We start from the raw sequence: 16,375 nt of genomic DNA on the forward strand, positions 1-16,375 counted from the left end.
CATCCTTCCTCGAGAATAGAATCTCTCATGTCCACTGGGGAGATACATTTTCAACCGAACATAATATCACATGTGGAGTTCCACAGGGAGCTAGTCTATCACAGCTGCTCTTTAATCTTTACATAAGCCTTCCGTGTGAATTATTAGAGCAACTCTAGGTGTTTTTCACTAACTACGCTGACAACACCCAGCTGGTCATGGAGTTGAGCGGTGATTATGTTAAAGACAGTATGACATTGAACACCCTACAAGAATATTGAAGAGTGGATGAACAACATTTGTATGTGCCTTAACAGCAATAAGACCGAGTTAATGGTATTTTGATCCACCCACGCGCGTGCCAAACTATCACCCGACTACCAGGCATTTCACATCAATGAATCCCGTATTGAAGTGGTTGGAAAGGTTAAAACACTTGGCATGACTCTGGAAGCATCTCTCAACGCAGATGCTGAAACGATGTATGTTAGCAAAAATTGCAACTACTACATTAGACTCCTTAAGGTAATTAGACCCCTACTCAGCGAAAAGAATTGCGCTGCTATTGCCAGAGCCACCATTTTATGGCGTTTAGACTACGGTAACGCAGTTCTTGCTGGTGCCAGCAAGCAAAGTTTGCACAAGTACCAAATGATTCAAAATCACGCGATAAGAGTTATCAAACAAAAATTAAGGAAAGATCATATTAGTGAAGCCAGACGCGACCTACACTGGCTGAAAATGGAAGACCGGGTACAATTCAAGTCCTTGTGCCTAACCCATAAATGTCTATATGGCAAAGCACCTGCCTACCTAAAGACTAAACTCACACCCGATAATAAGACCAGAACATTAAGATCTAAAGCCAAGGGCTTGATAACAACTTTGAAATATAAAAAAGAACTCGGATTAGGAAGAGCCATCCCCATCCGTGTGGCAGCCAGCTGGAACAAACTTCCGACTTGCCTCAGACTGGAAACAAACTTCTACTCTTTTTGCAAAAAACTTAAAACCATGCTCTTTAAATAACTTCAGATAGGATCCCTTGACGTCCGCGGGCCTAATACATCCATATTCTGACTAGTCCCGTCAATTTGTCTGTTCTTTTTGGTTGTTCCTGTCTTCACGTGTGCTCCCCGATGCTGGCGAGCAGTCGGCGCAATACAAATAAACAAATAATAAATAAATAAGGCAGTAGCCTTGTCCTAAATAATCCTTCTTTCAGGAATTATAGCTTTCAATTTTGTAACTATTCTATCAGGCAAAGTTAGTATTACCTGTGGTGGTCTCTCGCCAGCTGGCCTTACACTATCGAGTCTAATCATATTATCCCATGAATCTCCTAACCCTGGTACATCATCTACAGTCCTAATCTGCTTCCACAAGTCAACAGGCAGGAGTACAGGAAATAACAGATCAATACCACTTAAGGTAAATACTGATGATTGCAAGACAGACTCTATTTCTTTGTAGAACCCTGTCGGAGTCTTCCTAACATCGGGAATAGATTGTTTAATGGTGTTCACTTGCTGTCTCGAAAACGGGATGTGAACAAACTGCGACACATAATGTGCAGGAATGTCATAGGCAGCTGCACCTGTTCCGGCATTGGCTGGAATCTCAACTTTTGGGACAAATGTCGGAGGAACCTCTCTCATAGGCAACTGAGAAGTAGGCAACTCCGAACGCTTACTAAGAAACAGAGCTAGATTGAGCGCTTAAGCAGTTGAAGAAAGGTCAAACGAAAAAGCCATTTTATAAATACTCAACAACTCTACGGGACAACAAATCTTTCTTTTTATACATTCATCCTGTAGGTACTCTGCCATTACCTGTATCACTTTCCTCTGCATTTCTGGCATATACTGACTATATGTGTCATATACTTCAACGGGAGTTATTGATGTGTCTGAAATCCACCTAATCGCATCTTTTGTACAAATTCGTGTTTCCTCATTTAACGATTTACGACAAGGAAAGAACCGTTTCTGTACTAACATACCGTCCAAACTATCACCATCTACATCTTCATTCCATAACCTTTCCAACTACCTTTTATACACAAAAACCCTCTCGACATGCTCATGTACTTTCTCTGCAGTATCTCTAGAAAATGTTAAAGTATTCAGATCCCTTAACCCTTGTGGGAGATCTATATGATCTAGCCTGTTCCACATTATACATAAATGAATTCCTAATCCTTCAATAAAAACGTTTTTCTCAGGAAAATTGTCTAAATTATAGAGTGTGGCAAGAACATCAGCTTGTTCACCCCTCTCCATGCAATGTTTAGCCCATGCAGTCAATTCATGCTTTCTCTCTGAAGACACAGTATTGCGAGTTACAACCCTTGATCCTGCTCCCCGATCTACTACAAGTGGTATAGAACCACTTGGAAGAGGGAGAGTAGGCAAATTTTGTATATTCGGAAACAGAGGTGCTATCACTGGTGCAGCAGGCAAACCCACTGGACCCGTAACAGCAGGCAAAGGTGGAGGAGCAGGTGGAGGAGCGACAACAAGAGGAGGAACAACAACCAGAGGAAGAGGAACATTAAAAGGAGCAATAGGAGGAGCAGGAGGAGCTACAGGAGGAGGAATAACAGCAGGAAGAGGAACATACAGGGGTGGCGCAGTGGCACCAGGCCTTCGTTCATTCAAAAGTTTGTCAATCAGCTCATCAGATACATGAAAGTCTTTAGAAGGATACATTTTCTGGACACCTAGTGAAAAAGCCCTATCCATATTCCTAACTGACTCAGACTGTTTATTCTGGTCATATTACAATGCTTTTTCGGCGTTCGTCATATGACGGTGCGCATGTTTTTCTCTACTTTTAAGTTGCTGTATAGCTTCTTTCTTCCAATTCTGTAATACATCAAATGCTGCAGGTCTAGCCTTTTTCTTTAATAATATAGATTCTAAATATTCAATATGAGGAATTTCAAAACTACCATTGATTGGCCACTGAAGTTCGGAAGCATGTCTAGTTTGTCTGTGCCAAATATCATTAAACACTATACTACCAATGCCATGCTTACAGTGCATAGTATACGCCGGCGACCCCTCCATTGGCGCCGGTCGGCCGAATTCCAAAGATTGTCTGTCACTGCGGAATAACACCCTGAAGCAGGCAGACAATTTCCCAGGCATATCAGAATACTGGTGCTACCTGGTCAATAATTGCACTCGCGAGTGTAATACGCCAAAACAAATTATCAGGATATTGGGTCACGACTCACCTGATCAAATCCGAAGGAGGTCCAATCAGATTTCAAAGTACTAACAAAGGTCCCACGTGGTTGGTGATTTTGGCAAATCTGCCCGCCTCGATATATGGACCCTCGTCAAGATGCCGTCTCGGACCGCATGCTCACCGTCCAGGGATCGGGTTGTGCAGCGTTGCTGAGGTGTCGCTTCTCATCCAAGAAAGGGGCCCCCTTTTACACCGTCCGATCCCGGTCCGATAGCCGCATCAAAATTCAACGAGAGGGCATCAATCTTGAGGGTCACTATTCGGGCGCCATCTGTAAAAGCAAAAGGAAATATCGAGGCTGAGTACCCCAGAAGGAAATACACCAAACACGTGCTTATACAGATTCACAGATCTTTATTCTATAACTGAACAGTTTAAAAAGAAACAAAGTATCAGATGGCTATCTGGCCCTCAGTACATCACAGCGAATAGCAGCCCTTTCGGTGTGAGAAGTGAGAGGTACTGGACGTCTAAACAGTTACACATTTTATACATTTCCAATCATAATGTCCAGCCCCTCTACAGGTTAATGATACTCGGTCTGAGGTTCGTGCCGAGTTCACTTCTAGTTTGTCCAATTATATGCATATGGATCGTCTTCGATTTGCATGTTAGCAAGTCACAATGGCAACAGTGTATTCTCGGATTTAACATTAAGCCTAAACACATGTCCTATACAATGTAGTTCAGCAAGTGTCCACGTTCAGCATTTAGACAGCATTTTAGTTGATGTATGTCCATGGATCGGACTTGTTGGCGCAGATAATCCTCTCTCTACAAGTCAGGCATGGGACAAGGTCTCTTTACTCGACCCAAACATTCGGCCAACGGACGGTTTATACATTAACTTTCATACAAAGTTCAGGACGGCTCAGTTACAAGCAGGAAACACTGTCCACCGTTTTAGAACACAGAATTACTTTGGAGTGAAGATCAAAATGGCGGATGGACCTAAAATGGCAGCTAAGTCGATCTAAGATCGGAACTTTGGAACGCGGATTTCTTCGCAGAGCGATTGGGTTTAGGCCAATATATATAATAAAGAAGGCACAATATCATATCCCGTTTAACACTCTCACAAAGATGGAAATTGGATGTAAATGTAGATAATCAAATGTGAAAAATATGTGTCTAATCTTGTGAGAGTACATAATGGAACAAATGTACATTTGTGCAAAAGTATATTTTGAGTACAAATCCAGGGGGGAATCCCCAAATGCTGTCATAATATGACAGCTCTGTTTAAGCTGCCAACCAAAATGAAGCACACGCCTGTAGCCACTCACAGATAGGGGGGTGTGTTCTGAAGTTCTGCCCATGCCATAAAATGTATAATGAATAAATATAGGAATGGCACCACACATAGGGGGTACTCAACTGAACTCTACTCTACACGCTGCTTCCAGAACACCCTGCTTCCAGAACCCATCCAGATGTTCATCCAGCATCTCATTCCAGAACGTTTCACTTTGTAGCTGACTCCAGAATTCTTTGAGAGATCCAGATTTCATTGCAGAATCCAGACTCTAGCATTGCAGAATTATTGCTAGCCTGACCCAATTGCAAAAATCCCAAACTGGAAGGGATTTAATTTTAATTCAGCTTGGCTGGCTACCACTAGGCTTGCCCACTGAAAACTTGTATCCAGCTATCTACTGCGTCGTCAACAAAAGGGGCCCTTCCAAATCCAGTCTGAGGTGCAGTCCCAACTTGACCAGAACTGCGCCGCTGACCCAAAACCCTCCAGAGGTGCCTGTTTGCCGGTGGACCTGCCCAATCCCTGACCAGAACCGACGGTCCAATTAATAAATTATTCTGTGAGTATTAATAGGAAGAACAGTGACCCATAATATATTTGCATTGTAGGATCCCTATTTTAAACCTATCCCATCTCTAATTCAGAACCATCATCTTGCTAGAACTATTTTTGCGCTGATTTCTTTTCTCATCTGAAGAAGTAGAGTGTCCACAGCGGGCGGGTTACGCTGATCGCGTGACTGTTAGATCCTTCTGTGGCATTCTCTTTTTCATAGTCATAGTCTATTGTAATCAACCCATCTGTCTTTCCAAAGTGCCTTTCTGTTTTCCATTCTCGCGCCTATTTTACAAAAACGACCTTTACTTAAGCCTCTATAACTCCCTCAGTTTTCAAGATAGAAATGAAATTTCAACTCCTACTTTTACCTTACATCCATAGCTATTCATAGAACCTGAATCAGTGCGATTCTCCCGTTATCGCGAATATCGTGCAAGGAATGGTTTGCCACAAATACAATTCTGAAAGGTTTTTACACGTGTGAAATAGCTTTAAATTGTTTCGGACTTGGACTTTGAGATTTCAAATGCTTTCTTTGGACTAAATCATTGTTTGTAACTGTGTGCAACTGTTCAAAGCAGTTCCCATAGGAATTTATAACAATGTAAGTATTTTGATCACATTTGGTGTTTTTGCCCAGTCAATTCTAAAGACAGTTTAAAAGCCATGCTGACAGCTGAAAAGTCAATTCCGTTTTTCTCTTGTGTTTGAAGGGGGATGGTGGGACTGATATTCTGTTTGATTTGTGCTATTCCTGAATACCTGCTCTCTCCTCACATCTATTAATTGCCTATTGGGTTGTTGAGGGGTGTTGCAGGGGGGACCTCTAACCTTAGTGCCATCTGTCCAAACCAACACAAAAGTATTCTTTTCTCTGTTGCATTTGTTTTTGTGTGCTCATTCCTTAATCCATAGTGTATTAAAGATATTATGATGTGTTTTGTCACCCCATTGGTGATCGTTGTTTACCTATTAAAATATATTGTGATTAAATTTTAAATACATAAATAAATATTTATCTTTGCAAGCTAGCCTGACTCCTGGTTTAGTGTGACAGGGGGGGTCTCCGGAGAAGGGTGTGATATGAGTGGTATATCGTTCAGAATATTGAACTTATAAATAAAAATGAATAAGGGTTTCAGTTGCGCACTACAGGCTGGGCGAGACTTGGGTGGGTGCTGGATTGAAAGCACTTACAGCTAGTGGGGTGGTGGGAGGTGTGAGGACTAAAGGAGGCAGCCTGGGAGAACAGGGCATAGGTGAGTGGGGGTGGAGGGAGGTGTAAGGACTTGAGGGGGCTGTCTGGGGAAGTGGGTGTAGCTGTCTGGGGTAATGCAGGTGTGAGGACTTGAGGTGGCAGCCTAGGGTAATGGGTGGCATTAAGTGGGGATGTTAAGAGGAGTGAGGACTTCAGGCAGCTGCCTGGGGAATGGGCAGAGGTGAGTGGGGGTGGGGCGAAGCGTGATCACTTGAGGGGCTGCCTGCGGTAGTGGGGGTCTGTGAATGGGCATGGTGGGAGGACTTGAGGAGCCAGCCTGGGGAATAGGCAGAGGTGAGTGTGGGTGGTAGTAGGTGTGGGGGCTTGAGGGGGCTGCCTGCGGTAGTTGTCATATGTGAGTGGTGGTGGTGGGAGGTCTTGAGAGGGCTGCTATGATTTAGGGGTGTAGGCCCACAAAGTAGGTGCCTTGAATCTACTGGTGACAGTCTGCACTTTTGCCGGGGTGCTGACTTCAGTTACGGTGGACGGTCTGCAGTTTCACCAGGGTGCTGCAAGCGTTACGTTACGTGTGATGGTTCCCAGTTTTGCTGCAGTGCTGCTTTCAGATACGGGGATGGTCTGCAGTTTTCCCGGGGTACTGACTTGAGTTACGGGGGATGGTCCACAATTTCGCCATGGTGCTGCCTTGCGTTACGTGTGACGGTCCACAATTTTGCTCAGGTGCGGTCTGCAGTTTTGCCAGGGTGCTGCTTTCAGTTATGGGGAATGGGCCGCAGTTTCACTGGTGTGCTGTCTTGCATTACGTATGACTGTCCACAGTTTTGCTGCGGTGCTGCTTTCAGTTATGGGCACGGTCTGCAGTTTTGCTGGGGTGCGGACTTCAGTTACGGGGATGGTCCGCAGTTTCATCAGTGGTGCTGGATGGTGGTGCAAATGCATGCGCAAAAGATGTTTGTTGGTGCTAGTTTTTGTTTGCGTGAGGTATGCTGTTGCAGTTCCAGGAGCAACTCATTCTGTTGTTTACTTTGTGCTTTGGAATCCATAATTAAGCGAACAGTGCTAAACTTTTTGCAGGCGCGAGTAGGCGCTATGTTCTTTATGGTGCAAAAGTAGTTGGCTTTGGCCCATAGGGTCAATGACAATAGACTCAAGATCGAAAGAGGAAAACACACACAGCCATTGAAAGCACAGAAAGCCTGCCAACAATAGGATCTGGGAGTTAAAGAGAATGAAATCCATGTTCTCGTGCACTGCTCTAAATATGACAAAAACGGTAAGTATTATGATAAAGAATTCGCCCACAAAATCACTAACTTCACGAATCCTGCTAGGAGAACATACAAAAGCAACCGAAAACTCTGCGGAATACATTTCAACCTATGACGCCATTAGCGGAACACACGTACAGATGTTAAACTGTTGTAATCCCTTTGACAATACGTTGAATATAAACCATGAACATAAAGCATTATTCTCTGTCCGACATTGTTTTTTTTTTAAACAAGTTAAGAAAAAGTTTAAACCAACTTAAATTCACAAAGTTTACAAGCTTAACCACAAATGGCATTACTAAATGGTGGAACGGTCACCTAATCACCCGGAATTGACCTCCACCGACGTAATTCCCTCTTAATTAACTTGTTGCTGCGGGCAATTATCATCTCTTTATTGCCTCTTGGATGGGCAGCAATGAGCAGTTGCATGGAAAAAGAGAGAGTAGGCTGTAATCGGGATATACTTTTTGAATGTAAAGACTAATCTCCTGGATAAAGTGGTAGAGACAGTGAACTAAAGTGGCGACTCGGTGGGGGAAGGGATACCAAGTGAGCAGCAGGCGCAGCTATGTCTGTGTGTTATACTTTTGAAGAGTAAACTGTTGGCGGGTGGCTTTTATCTGACAACTGATTCTGTGCAGACATTCGTGCCCTGGTCCAATTACTTCTTGTCTTGTTCCGGGCTTGCTGCCCAGCCCTTTGCTCTGGCCTACAAATATAATTGCGCCATGGGCGCTCAAGGAGACCTGGCCCAAATGGGGATTCCGTGCTGGCGCGGGTCTGGGCCCAGGACAGGCAAACACATGAGGCAATCCATTCTAAGAAATTATAAGAAAGCGCCAATTCGTTAAGAAATGGCGCCAACATACACGAGATAAGCCCGAGAAAATGATCTGACACAATATGCTGTCAAAAATGGTCGCAATAATGCCCAGAGACTACGGGTACACGGAGAAAAAAACGAGATGGCAGCATTGGTCTGAGGTAGAGAAATGTGAAGAAGGGAAGGCCACACTCTATTCTTAGGGCCTGATTTACAAAAATGCTTTAACATGGGAAAATCCCATTGAAAACCTGTCTATCAGGCTGCTGCGTGTACCTTTCCACGCACGGAAATAGCTCATCGCAGTCCACATGTAAATTAAGTCGTTCCATTGTTGTGTGACAAATGCCGCTAAGAAAAAATTCCCAATGACGCGTGCATTTGCCTACTAACAAAACCCCTCCTTGGCAGGGGTCCGTTTTTGAACCCACCCACGAAAGACTGTCTAGCGGAAGAGCCCCTGGACGGCGGTTCCGCTCTTGCGATGTGCGGTGTGAAGCCAATTGTGCTCACACAACCGCTTGCAAATTGACCACTGAAAGGATTTCTCCTGGAACAAACATACGTTTCCGGTCCCCGTTAAAAGGACGGTGGCGGTGTACATAACGTTACTTTGGAAGGATATTTTATTCTGGGGCGAGGATAGCCTTGACACATCCCGACTGGACGGGCCTTCTGTTGCTGCTCTGCCTGCAGCAGACCGTGCCACGGGGAGCGGACAGAGCTGGTGACCTGTGCTAAACAAACACTTCATTAGGGCTCGTCCTCCAGCAGGGAGCGGTGGGTAGTCCTCCCGAGCTTGGACCTTGGAGCCCTTCCTTGTGCGGGCGGGGGTGGGGGTGGGAGGTGCACCCATGGCCCGAGGCACGCTTTCTGCTGATTGGCCGGCGCTCCTGGCAGGGGGTGGGTCGACTGCAAGGTGTGTTGTGGTGGTGCAGCAGAGGTGAGCAGGCAGACCTTGCCAACAGACAGCACAGGGCAGCAGCGTGGAATTCTGAGGAGACTCCTCCTGCGCATTACTGCCTCTTTTCTAAACGCAATCTCTACAGGAGCAGCTGCTGTACATGCACCGAGTGGGCACTGGAAGGTGCTAGATTTACTGAGGTGCACGCCGTACAGCAGAAGACCGGAACCCCACCCCCGCTTCATCCAACGTGGACATGCCCATGGAGGTGGCTCCCGCGGGACGGGGGCATGCTTTCCCCGAGTATCGCTCCTCTCCGGCAGGGCGAATGCTGCACCGGGGACCCGACTACCTGCGGCGGCAGATGGAGGGGAGCAGCGGCGCCCGCGTGAGCGCAGTGGAGCGCCTGGCCGCAGACCGGCTAAAGTACGTGAAGAGCCCACAGGTGGCGGGCACGGGGGTGAGCACGCTCAGCTCGGCCTCCGGCAGCAGCAGCGGCGCCTGCTCGACCCGCAGCGGCGGCAAGGGCGCCGGTGGCGCCCAGAACGAGACCCCGGAGCCCACGCCACCCACCGGCGAGTCTGGCATCCCCCGGCGGAGCAGCTCCAAGAGGCAGACGCGGCCGGACTCCCTGCTCATCTACCGCCAGAAACCCAAGGGCGACCCGGCCAAGGGGGGCGACCCCTCCCGCGGGGGCTTCGTGAGGAGACTTTTCCAGGGCTCTGCGAAGGAGAAGGGCACCTCTCCGGACACAAGAGTGGCCCCGCAGAAGGAGGACAGCGAAGAAGCCGCCCGGGGGCCCGTCCCGGACGCCCCCCAGAGAGCGACACCCGCGACCCCCGAGGATGCCCGGCGGAGGGCCGGCGTGCACCGCTCGCAGTCCGACATCAGCTCGCGCTACTCCAAGGCCTTCTCGGAGTTCGACACCTTCTTCCGCTACTGCGGGCTGGAGCCCGAGGTCATCGAGGCGCTGGGCCGAGAGCGCTTCTCCCCGGAGCCCCCCGCCGCCCGGGTGCGCAGCGTCAGCATGGCCACGTCGGACAGCGGCTTCAGCCGGCACAGCGGCGGCGAGCAGGGGCTGCAGGAGGACGAGCTGCAGGGGCAGCCCCACGGCGGGCCCTCGGTCATCGAGCGCAACGCGCGCATCATCAAGTGGCTGTACGGCTGCAGGGCGGCGCGCCAGGCGCAGGGCCCGCGCGAGCTGGCCTGAGGCCCCTGCCGCGAGGCGAGGGAGAGACTGCTGGCGCCCAGAGCCGGCCACCGGAGGAGGGACCTGCGGCTCTACAGGCTGCCATCTCCCGAGGGGGGGGGGGGCGCGCGCACCCGGCCTGTGCTGGGCTTGGTCCAGCGGTGTACGATTGGTTCCTGACAGGGCCTGCATCTGATATTGCTGACATTATCTGCTGAGGAAACAACCGGCCCTGCCAATTTGCCATCGGGCAACACCTGTTTGCTCATGGAGGCATATGTGAGTGCCTTCATGACCCTGAGAACTAAGAAGCGGGCCGTGTGCACGCACCATTTTAGTTATCAGGACCGTGGGTGCCATGCGTGTGCTAACCCCTTTCTGTAGATAGCTACATACTGTGTATGTGTTTTATTTATTATGAGTTTATTTGTAAGTTATGTGTTCTTTTAACCAACGGCTTTAAATATGTACAGCGACTATATAGCAAATCTTGTATCTTCGGCTCCCGATGTTCTGCGGTCCACACAGCCCTGCTTTTTGGGTCTGATTCATGGAATTTTGTACACGGTTGAAAGTGACCTTGCACTGTTGGAAAGTGACTTTGCACTGCCGACACAAACCCTGATTCATGGGACTGTGCAAAGTGTATTTTTGCTGTGCAAAGTCATTTTGTACTGCAACAATGACACTGTACTGACTTTGCACAGCAAAAATACACTTTGCACTTAATGGAAGTTCCATTAAGTGCAAAGTCACGTTGAACCGAACACAACAATTCCATGAATCGAGCCCTAAGTCTTTTGTGCAAACAGTAGTTTGACTTCTACTCCCAACCCATAGATGTGGTTGCTTTCGTTTGGTTGCCATTGGCCACCTCCCTGAAAACCAAATATATGCTTATTTATCTGTGAATTAATTCTACATTTGCAGATTAACAGTTGGAGCCATGAGGGTAGGGAGGGCGCAGTACCCAATTCCGGAAAATGCAGCAGTTAAAAAACAACCTCCCGTGGCAGAAGTGAAATCCTGCAGGGCATTTTGCCCTTTGCAGCAACGCAGGTCGTCCAGCTCAGTTCGAAAGTGGCCCATGAAACATAAAGGTTGCTGATTCTGCTGCTGGGATAGGCCCTGGTAAAAAGCCTGATTCACAAACCATTTTTCAATGGCATTTGCGAATTGAAAAATCCCATGTGAATCCGGCCCACAGTGTGAATGCTATGGGTACAATGCCCCTTCAGTGTGTGCTTATAGCCTTGCCACAGGATCGCATAGCTGCCAATTCACCAGGCAACTGGCGGCAACTGGCACCGAGATCTCCGACCCTGCATATTTCCTGCGATGTGGTCCCACCCGTTTTAAATGAACCCCCTCAAAGATCCTTAGAGAGCGGCCTTCGACGAGCATAATCACGACAGGCCTGTATGTGAACGTCAGCCTGCTACCAGAACTTTGTTTTCCTTGTGCATTCACCGATTCTATTTAAAATCAGAAACGGTATGGTGCTGTTTTGGAGGGCTACACCTGTGTTGTATGCATGCAGCGCAGACCACCGCTAAGCTTGCACAAGACAATAGCAAGAAGGGTTGCCTCATTCTCTTGAGAGGTCGTTGGCAGTTTTTAATGTCATTTGTATTTTATTTTCATTTCACAGTCGATTCCCAAATGATCTGTCTGGTAAAATATAATGTAAGACAGGGCATGCAGTGACGTGTGTCAGACAATTGCCGAGGACGTGTCTAGCAAACACTTCTCTGGTTCGTCCGTGTGTTTTATAGTGTTTTTGTTTATGCACTTTTTTGTCTGCCTTCGTTTATAATGTTCTGCCAGTCACGGCCCAGTTAGTGCCCCCCTCAGCGCCCTTCAGGGGGTATTCGACAACTGTTAGACCCTCGAGTTGTAAAGCCGAGGACTGATGGAAAGCGCCTGGCGTGAAGTGCTCCAGAGGGCCAGCATACTTACCTTCCATTGAAACACGTTGGTAACTGACACTTCAGAGCACAACAAATGTCGCTGCACACGTTCATATAAACGAACACGTTTTTATTACAGGGGTTTTCTATTCCATACCGTGTGTAGCACGGGACCAGCATCGCTCACGCAGCGCCGGTTTCACAAAGCGTTGTTCAACGGGGACAGCTCCTTGAAAGCCGCGATGTGGCGCTTTGTAAATCAGGCTGACAGTGTCATCAGCTTCTGTGCAAGGGGGCGATTTGCTAATTCCCAGAACGTTTTCCAGTGGGGTTTTGCCATTATAAAACTCTTCTGTGAATGATGCCCTTTGCCTCCTCCGTTCCTGTCTCCCTTTTCAGTGTGTGCCCCGGGGTCTATATGTAACATACATTGAAATGCATGCATAGACTACTTTCCAACAGAGTAACCAACGTATTCCTTAAATCCGCACTGAATACTCTTTTTCAGGGCAATTTGCAACTAATTATCTGCACCGCAAAACCACATCACGTCATGCTTTGCAAAAGCTGCCAGGGACTGGAGGGCAAAGCAGGGAGCAGGGCCGTGGCGTCTGCGCGGTGCACGTGGCCGGTGATCCCGCAGAGGAGACCGGCTGGGGGTTGGGGGCACACGTTAATTGTGGGAATTGTTAGTGGGCTCTTGCGTAGCTGCGGGAGCGTTTACACACTTAAAAGCAGATAAGCAAATGGAACGTTGTACATTTTCGCACATGTCTTTTGCATTTCTGGCTGTATAGGCCGTGGGCCTGCTTTGCTTATTCTTACTTGTACAACCAATGCACAAAACAAACGTAACATTCCCACCACCTGGATTCCATCCGTGTAGACACTCTCGAGTCCAATGTGGACTCCTCTAGTGCACTGGTATCTTTGTAGTAAGGGTACCCGAAGCGGTGGACACCATTTCGCCTGTATTTCGCCGCTGCGTATCTGGGAAGCGTGCATGATGTGTCGGTGCGTCCATGCATGTGTGTTATACTGTCATTATAAGCTAGTTCTACAAGATCACAATGCGGGCCTCTCTAGTTCCTCCTGCCACCGCCTTTAGCTAAGAACCATTCCTCAGACAGGCTGCAGCTTGCTTGGGACTGGAGGCGGCAGTGGCACTGCTCTGCCTGTGTCCTAAACCTAAGAGCCCACGTGACAGGAAGCCCCTGTTGGCCAAATACCCACCAGCAGCTTGCCTTGTATTCAAGTCAGTGTAAATACCACGCGGGCTTTCAAGTTTGCTTTGATGGGGGGTGTCATTTTGTCACTTGTGTAGAGCCTGTTTCACACGCAGCGGCTACCGATGCTGGATGCCGAGCAGGCCTGTGACTGGGTCTGACGGCCCATTCACAGGGCCGCAGCCCCTCTCCCCGGGGTGCTGATTATTAGCTGAGCCTCTGGATGCCCCGGGCTCTGTCTACAGGGGGGCGTGCACACTATTCAATGACTACCTTGTTAAACAACAAGCACCAAGGAGTACGGCTTTTGCATGGCGCCCGTGCAAAACAGCCTGTAGGCGCCAATGGGGTACTTTTTAAAAAGCGGCCCCCACTGCCTTCACTCACGTTCGCGCTGCCCAATGTACGCGTGTAGCTTTATTATTCTGCTTATAAGTGCACTTTTGCAGGATTTCGAGGTGACTTGTCCCTACTTTGCAATTCACCGAAGCAGCAGCGCGGGAATCCTTGTTGTGATTTGTTTTGCCACAGGTGGATCATGTTTTCGAAGTTGTTTATGGAATTTCCTCTCTTTGGGGTACATCTTCACTTGGGGTCCGGGTAACACTTTTAAGTTATCAAGTATATGACTATATTCTGCCAGCAAGAGGACTGGCAGTGTGCACTTTGTAAAATAGGGCGCGTGCACTCCGCACACCTCCACTTCATAGAAGATCTGTGCTGCTCAATACTCGTGTTAATGTGGGATCATACAACAATTAGGAAAGTAGCTTTCTGGGCCATTAGCGACAGAGCCCCGCAAACCGCGCGTAGCCACGGGATAGGGCTGAGGCGCCGCTGACAGCAGTAATTGCCCAGGCAATCTGTGATGGCTGCCTGCAGGCCTGGCTCCTGTGTCTACACACCGAGGCACAGCACACTTAAAGCTGGGGCACAGGTCATCATCCTTCGTGTGTGTTGTGTAAACATGAGCAAATGTTACTCTGCTGAGGCAGAGCACTTGCAGAAACGCTGTCCTAATTAGACCCACACTTTAGCCTGGAGTTGGCATCTCTCAAGGTCACTTGCTAAAACACAGCCGTGGGACATAAAAGCTAACAGGCTCAGGCCAAGCCAGGGTGCTTATTGTGTTTTAACGAACCGTTTCGGATAATTGATTTAGCGGTGAGGTGCTAAAAACGTTTTAAAGGCCACAATCAAAGATGTGAAGTTCACTTTTCTGTTTGCCTGCGTTCTTTTCACACCACACCCCCGTGCTTGCCCCACAGACGCCCCCTGCTTGCATGGCCCGAAGGCGCAATTCTGTGTCCCAGCCTGAGATCATTAAACAGAAGAGCCCGCGGGGCAGGGGGGAGCGGGGGTTCGGCGTCAGCATGTGCTGGTGGCCGTAAACAGCGCTTCCTTATCCGTGTCTTGGCATTTCTAGCTGTATAGGACATGGACCTGGTTTATAAAGGGTTTTCTAATGGGATTGCGCCATTGTAAAACGTCTTTGTAAATCAGACCCGTATCCATGAAACACGTGTCCCCTTAAACCTCTCTTCCACACACCGCAGGGGTACGAACGTACTTTGAAGGTATTTTGGTACCTCAAAATCGGCATATGTCAATATGGAGTTTGGACCCCAGTTTCCACTTTGCTTGTCTGTCTCATTAGACGTGTTCTGTTGAGGCTAATTGTACGTTGAAAACAAAGTAACATAACTGTCATGCGCAAAGAGCAGCGTACATTCTACCTGCACCCCATCACCAAGATACATATATTGGTATTCTGCACACGTCTAATTTCATAATTTCAGTTACCTACGCATATTTCATGGCCTTTCTGTGGGCTGCGATGTTGCGCTGCTATTGTTTAGACACTGGGATCCTGACGATTGTGTAAACATGAGAGAACAAACGCTGCTTGTGTCTGTATATTGTGTTGCATTATTTAAAAGCCACCGTCTCTATGCTCTGCGGAGACTCGGTTGCAAAGTCTGTTGCTCCAAGCCAGCGCCAGCTGTTACTGTATAACCAGTTTGGAAAACTGTGCTTTGACTGGAAGAGGTCAATGTCCAACATTTCATCACATGGCATGGAGAAGGGGGCAAAGGCCCGGTCTACGCACAGGCGAGGCGCGACTTGTACAGTATCTGTAACTTGTAAATACAAGTGCACACGTGTGTACTGCACATATTTTGTAAGCAGATTTATATATTGTAAATAAATGAGAACAAAGATGTATTTTGTTTCAAATAAAATATGCTGCTCCTAAATGCTCAGGATTCTGTTTGTAGCGAGTCACTTTCACTTTTTGCACGCTTTCTTGTTCGGTGATATTGCTTGTACTCCGTGTGGTCGTTGGAAGGCACAGAGATGAAAGCGAGGTTCTAATGGTAACTGTCAGCTGTGGTGAGTAACAGGCGCCCCTGCACTAGCAGCCCCCACCCCGCACCCCCATCAAAGAATGCACGCATTCGTTTACTGCTGGCACACAAAAAGTAACAGTGTTGAAGGTAGATTACTAATTAAGGTATTACACACTATATTGTTGGCCTAGTTTTCAGATCTACAGAACAAACCAAGGATACCATGCAGGGATGGTGTTCTAGGTATTCAAGCCCCCTCCCTGCATTCCAATGTATGTAACCACTCCATCTAGTCCTGGTCTTCACTGCGCACATGGTTGTATAACCACAGTGATAGCACATAGAGGTAACTGGTAAGCACTGGCTACAATCTAGGATACAATACATATAACTATGCAAGGGGGTGGGGGGGGCGTCACTACACATATT

General features: G+C 47.9%; 1 protein-coding gene across 1 annotated transcript; it reads left to right on the forward strand.

Annotated features, from left to right (window-relative positions):
* The first annotated feature begins 9,266 nt into the window (after nt 1–9,266).
* Nucleotides 9,267–15,862, forward strand: FAM110C (family with sequence similarity 110 member C). The gene has a single exon (XM_069606063.1). It carries the CDS (start codon nt 9,527–9,529, stop codon nt 10,478–10,480), a length of 954 nt encoding a protein of 317 aa, XP_069462164.1. The 5' UTR covers nt 9,267–9,526; the 3' UTR covers nt 10,481–15,862.
* The last annotated feature ends 513 nt before the right edge of the window (nt 15,863–16,375 follow it).

Source organism: Ambystoma mexicanum, chromosome 4p (genome assembly GCF_040938575.1).
Source record: "Ambystoma mexicanum isolate Mex_15411 chromosome 4p, UKY_AmexF1_1, whole genome shotgun sequence".
In the NCBI taxonomy this organism is placed as follows: Eukaryota; Metazoa; Chordata; class Amphibia; order Caudata; family Ambystomatidae; genus Ambystoma; species Ambystoma mexicanum.

Bases quoted from the DNA above. Each gene is read 5' to 3' on its own strand.
- FAM110C (XM_069606063.1), top strand. From the start codon at position 9,527: ATGCCCATGGAGGTGGCTCCCGCGGGACGGGGGCATGCTTTCCCCGAG.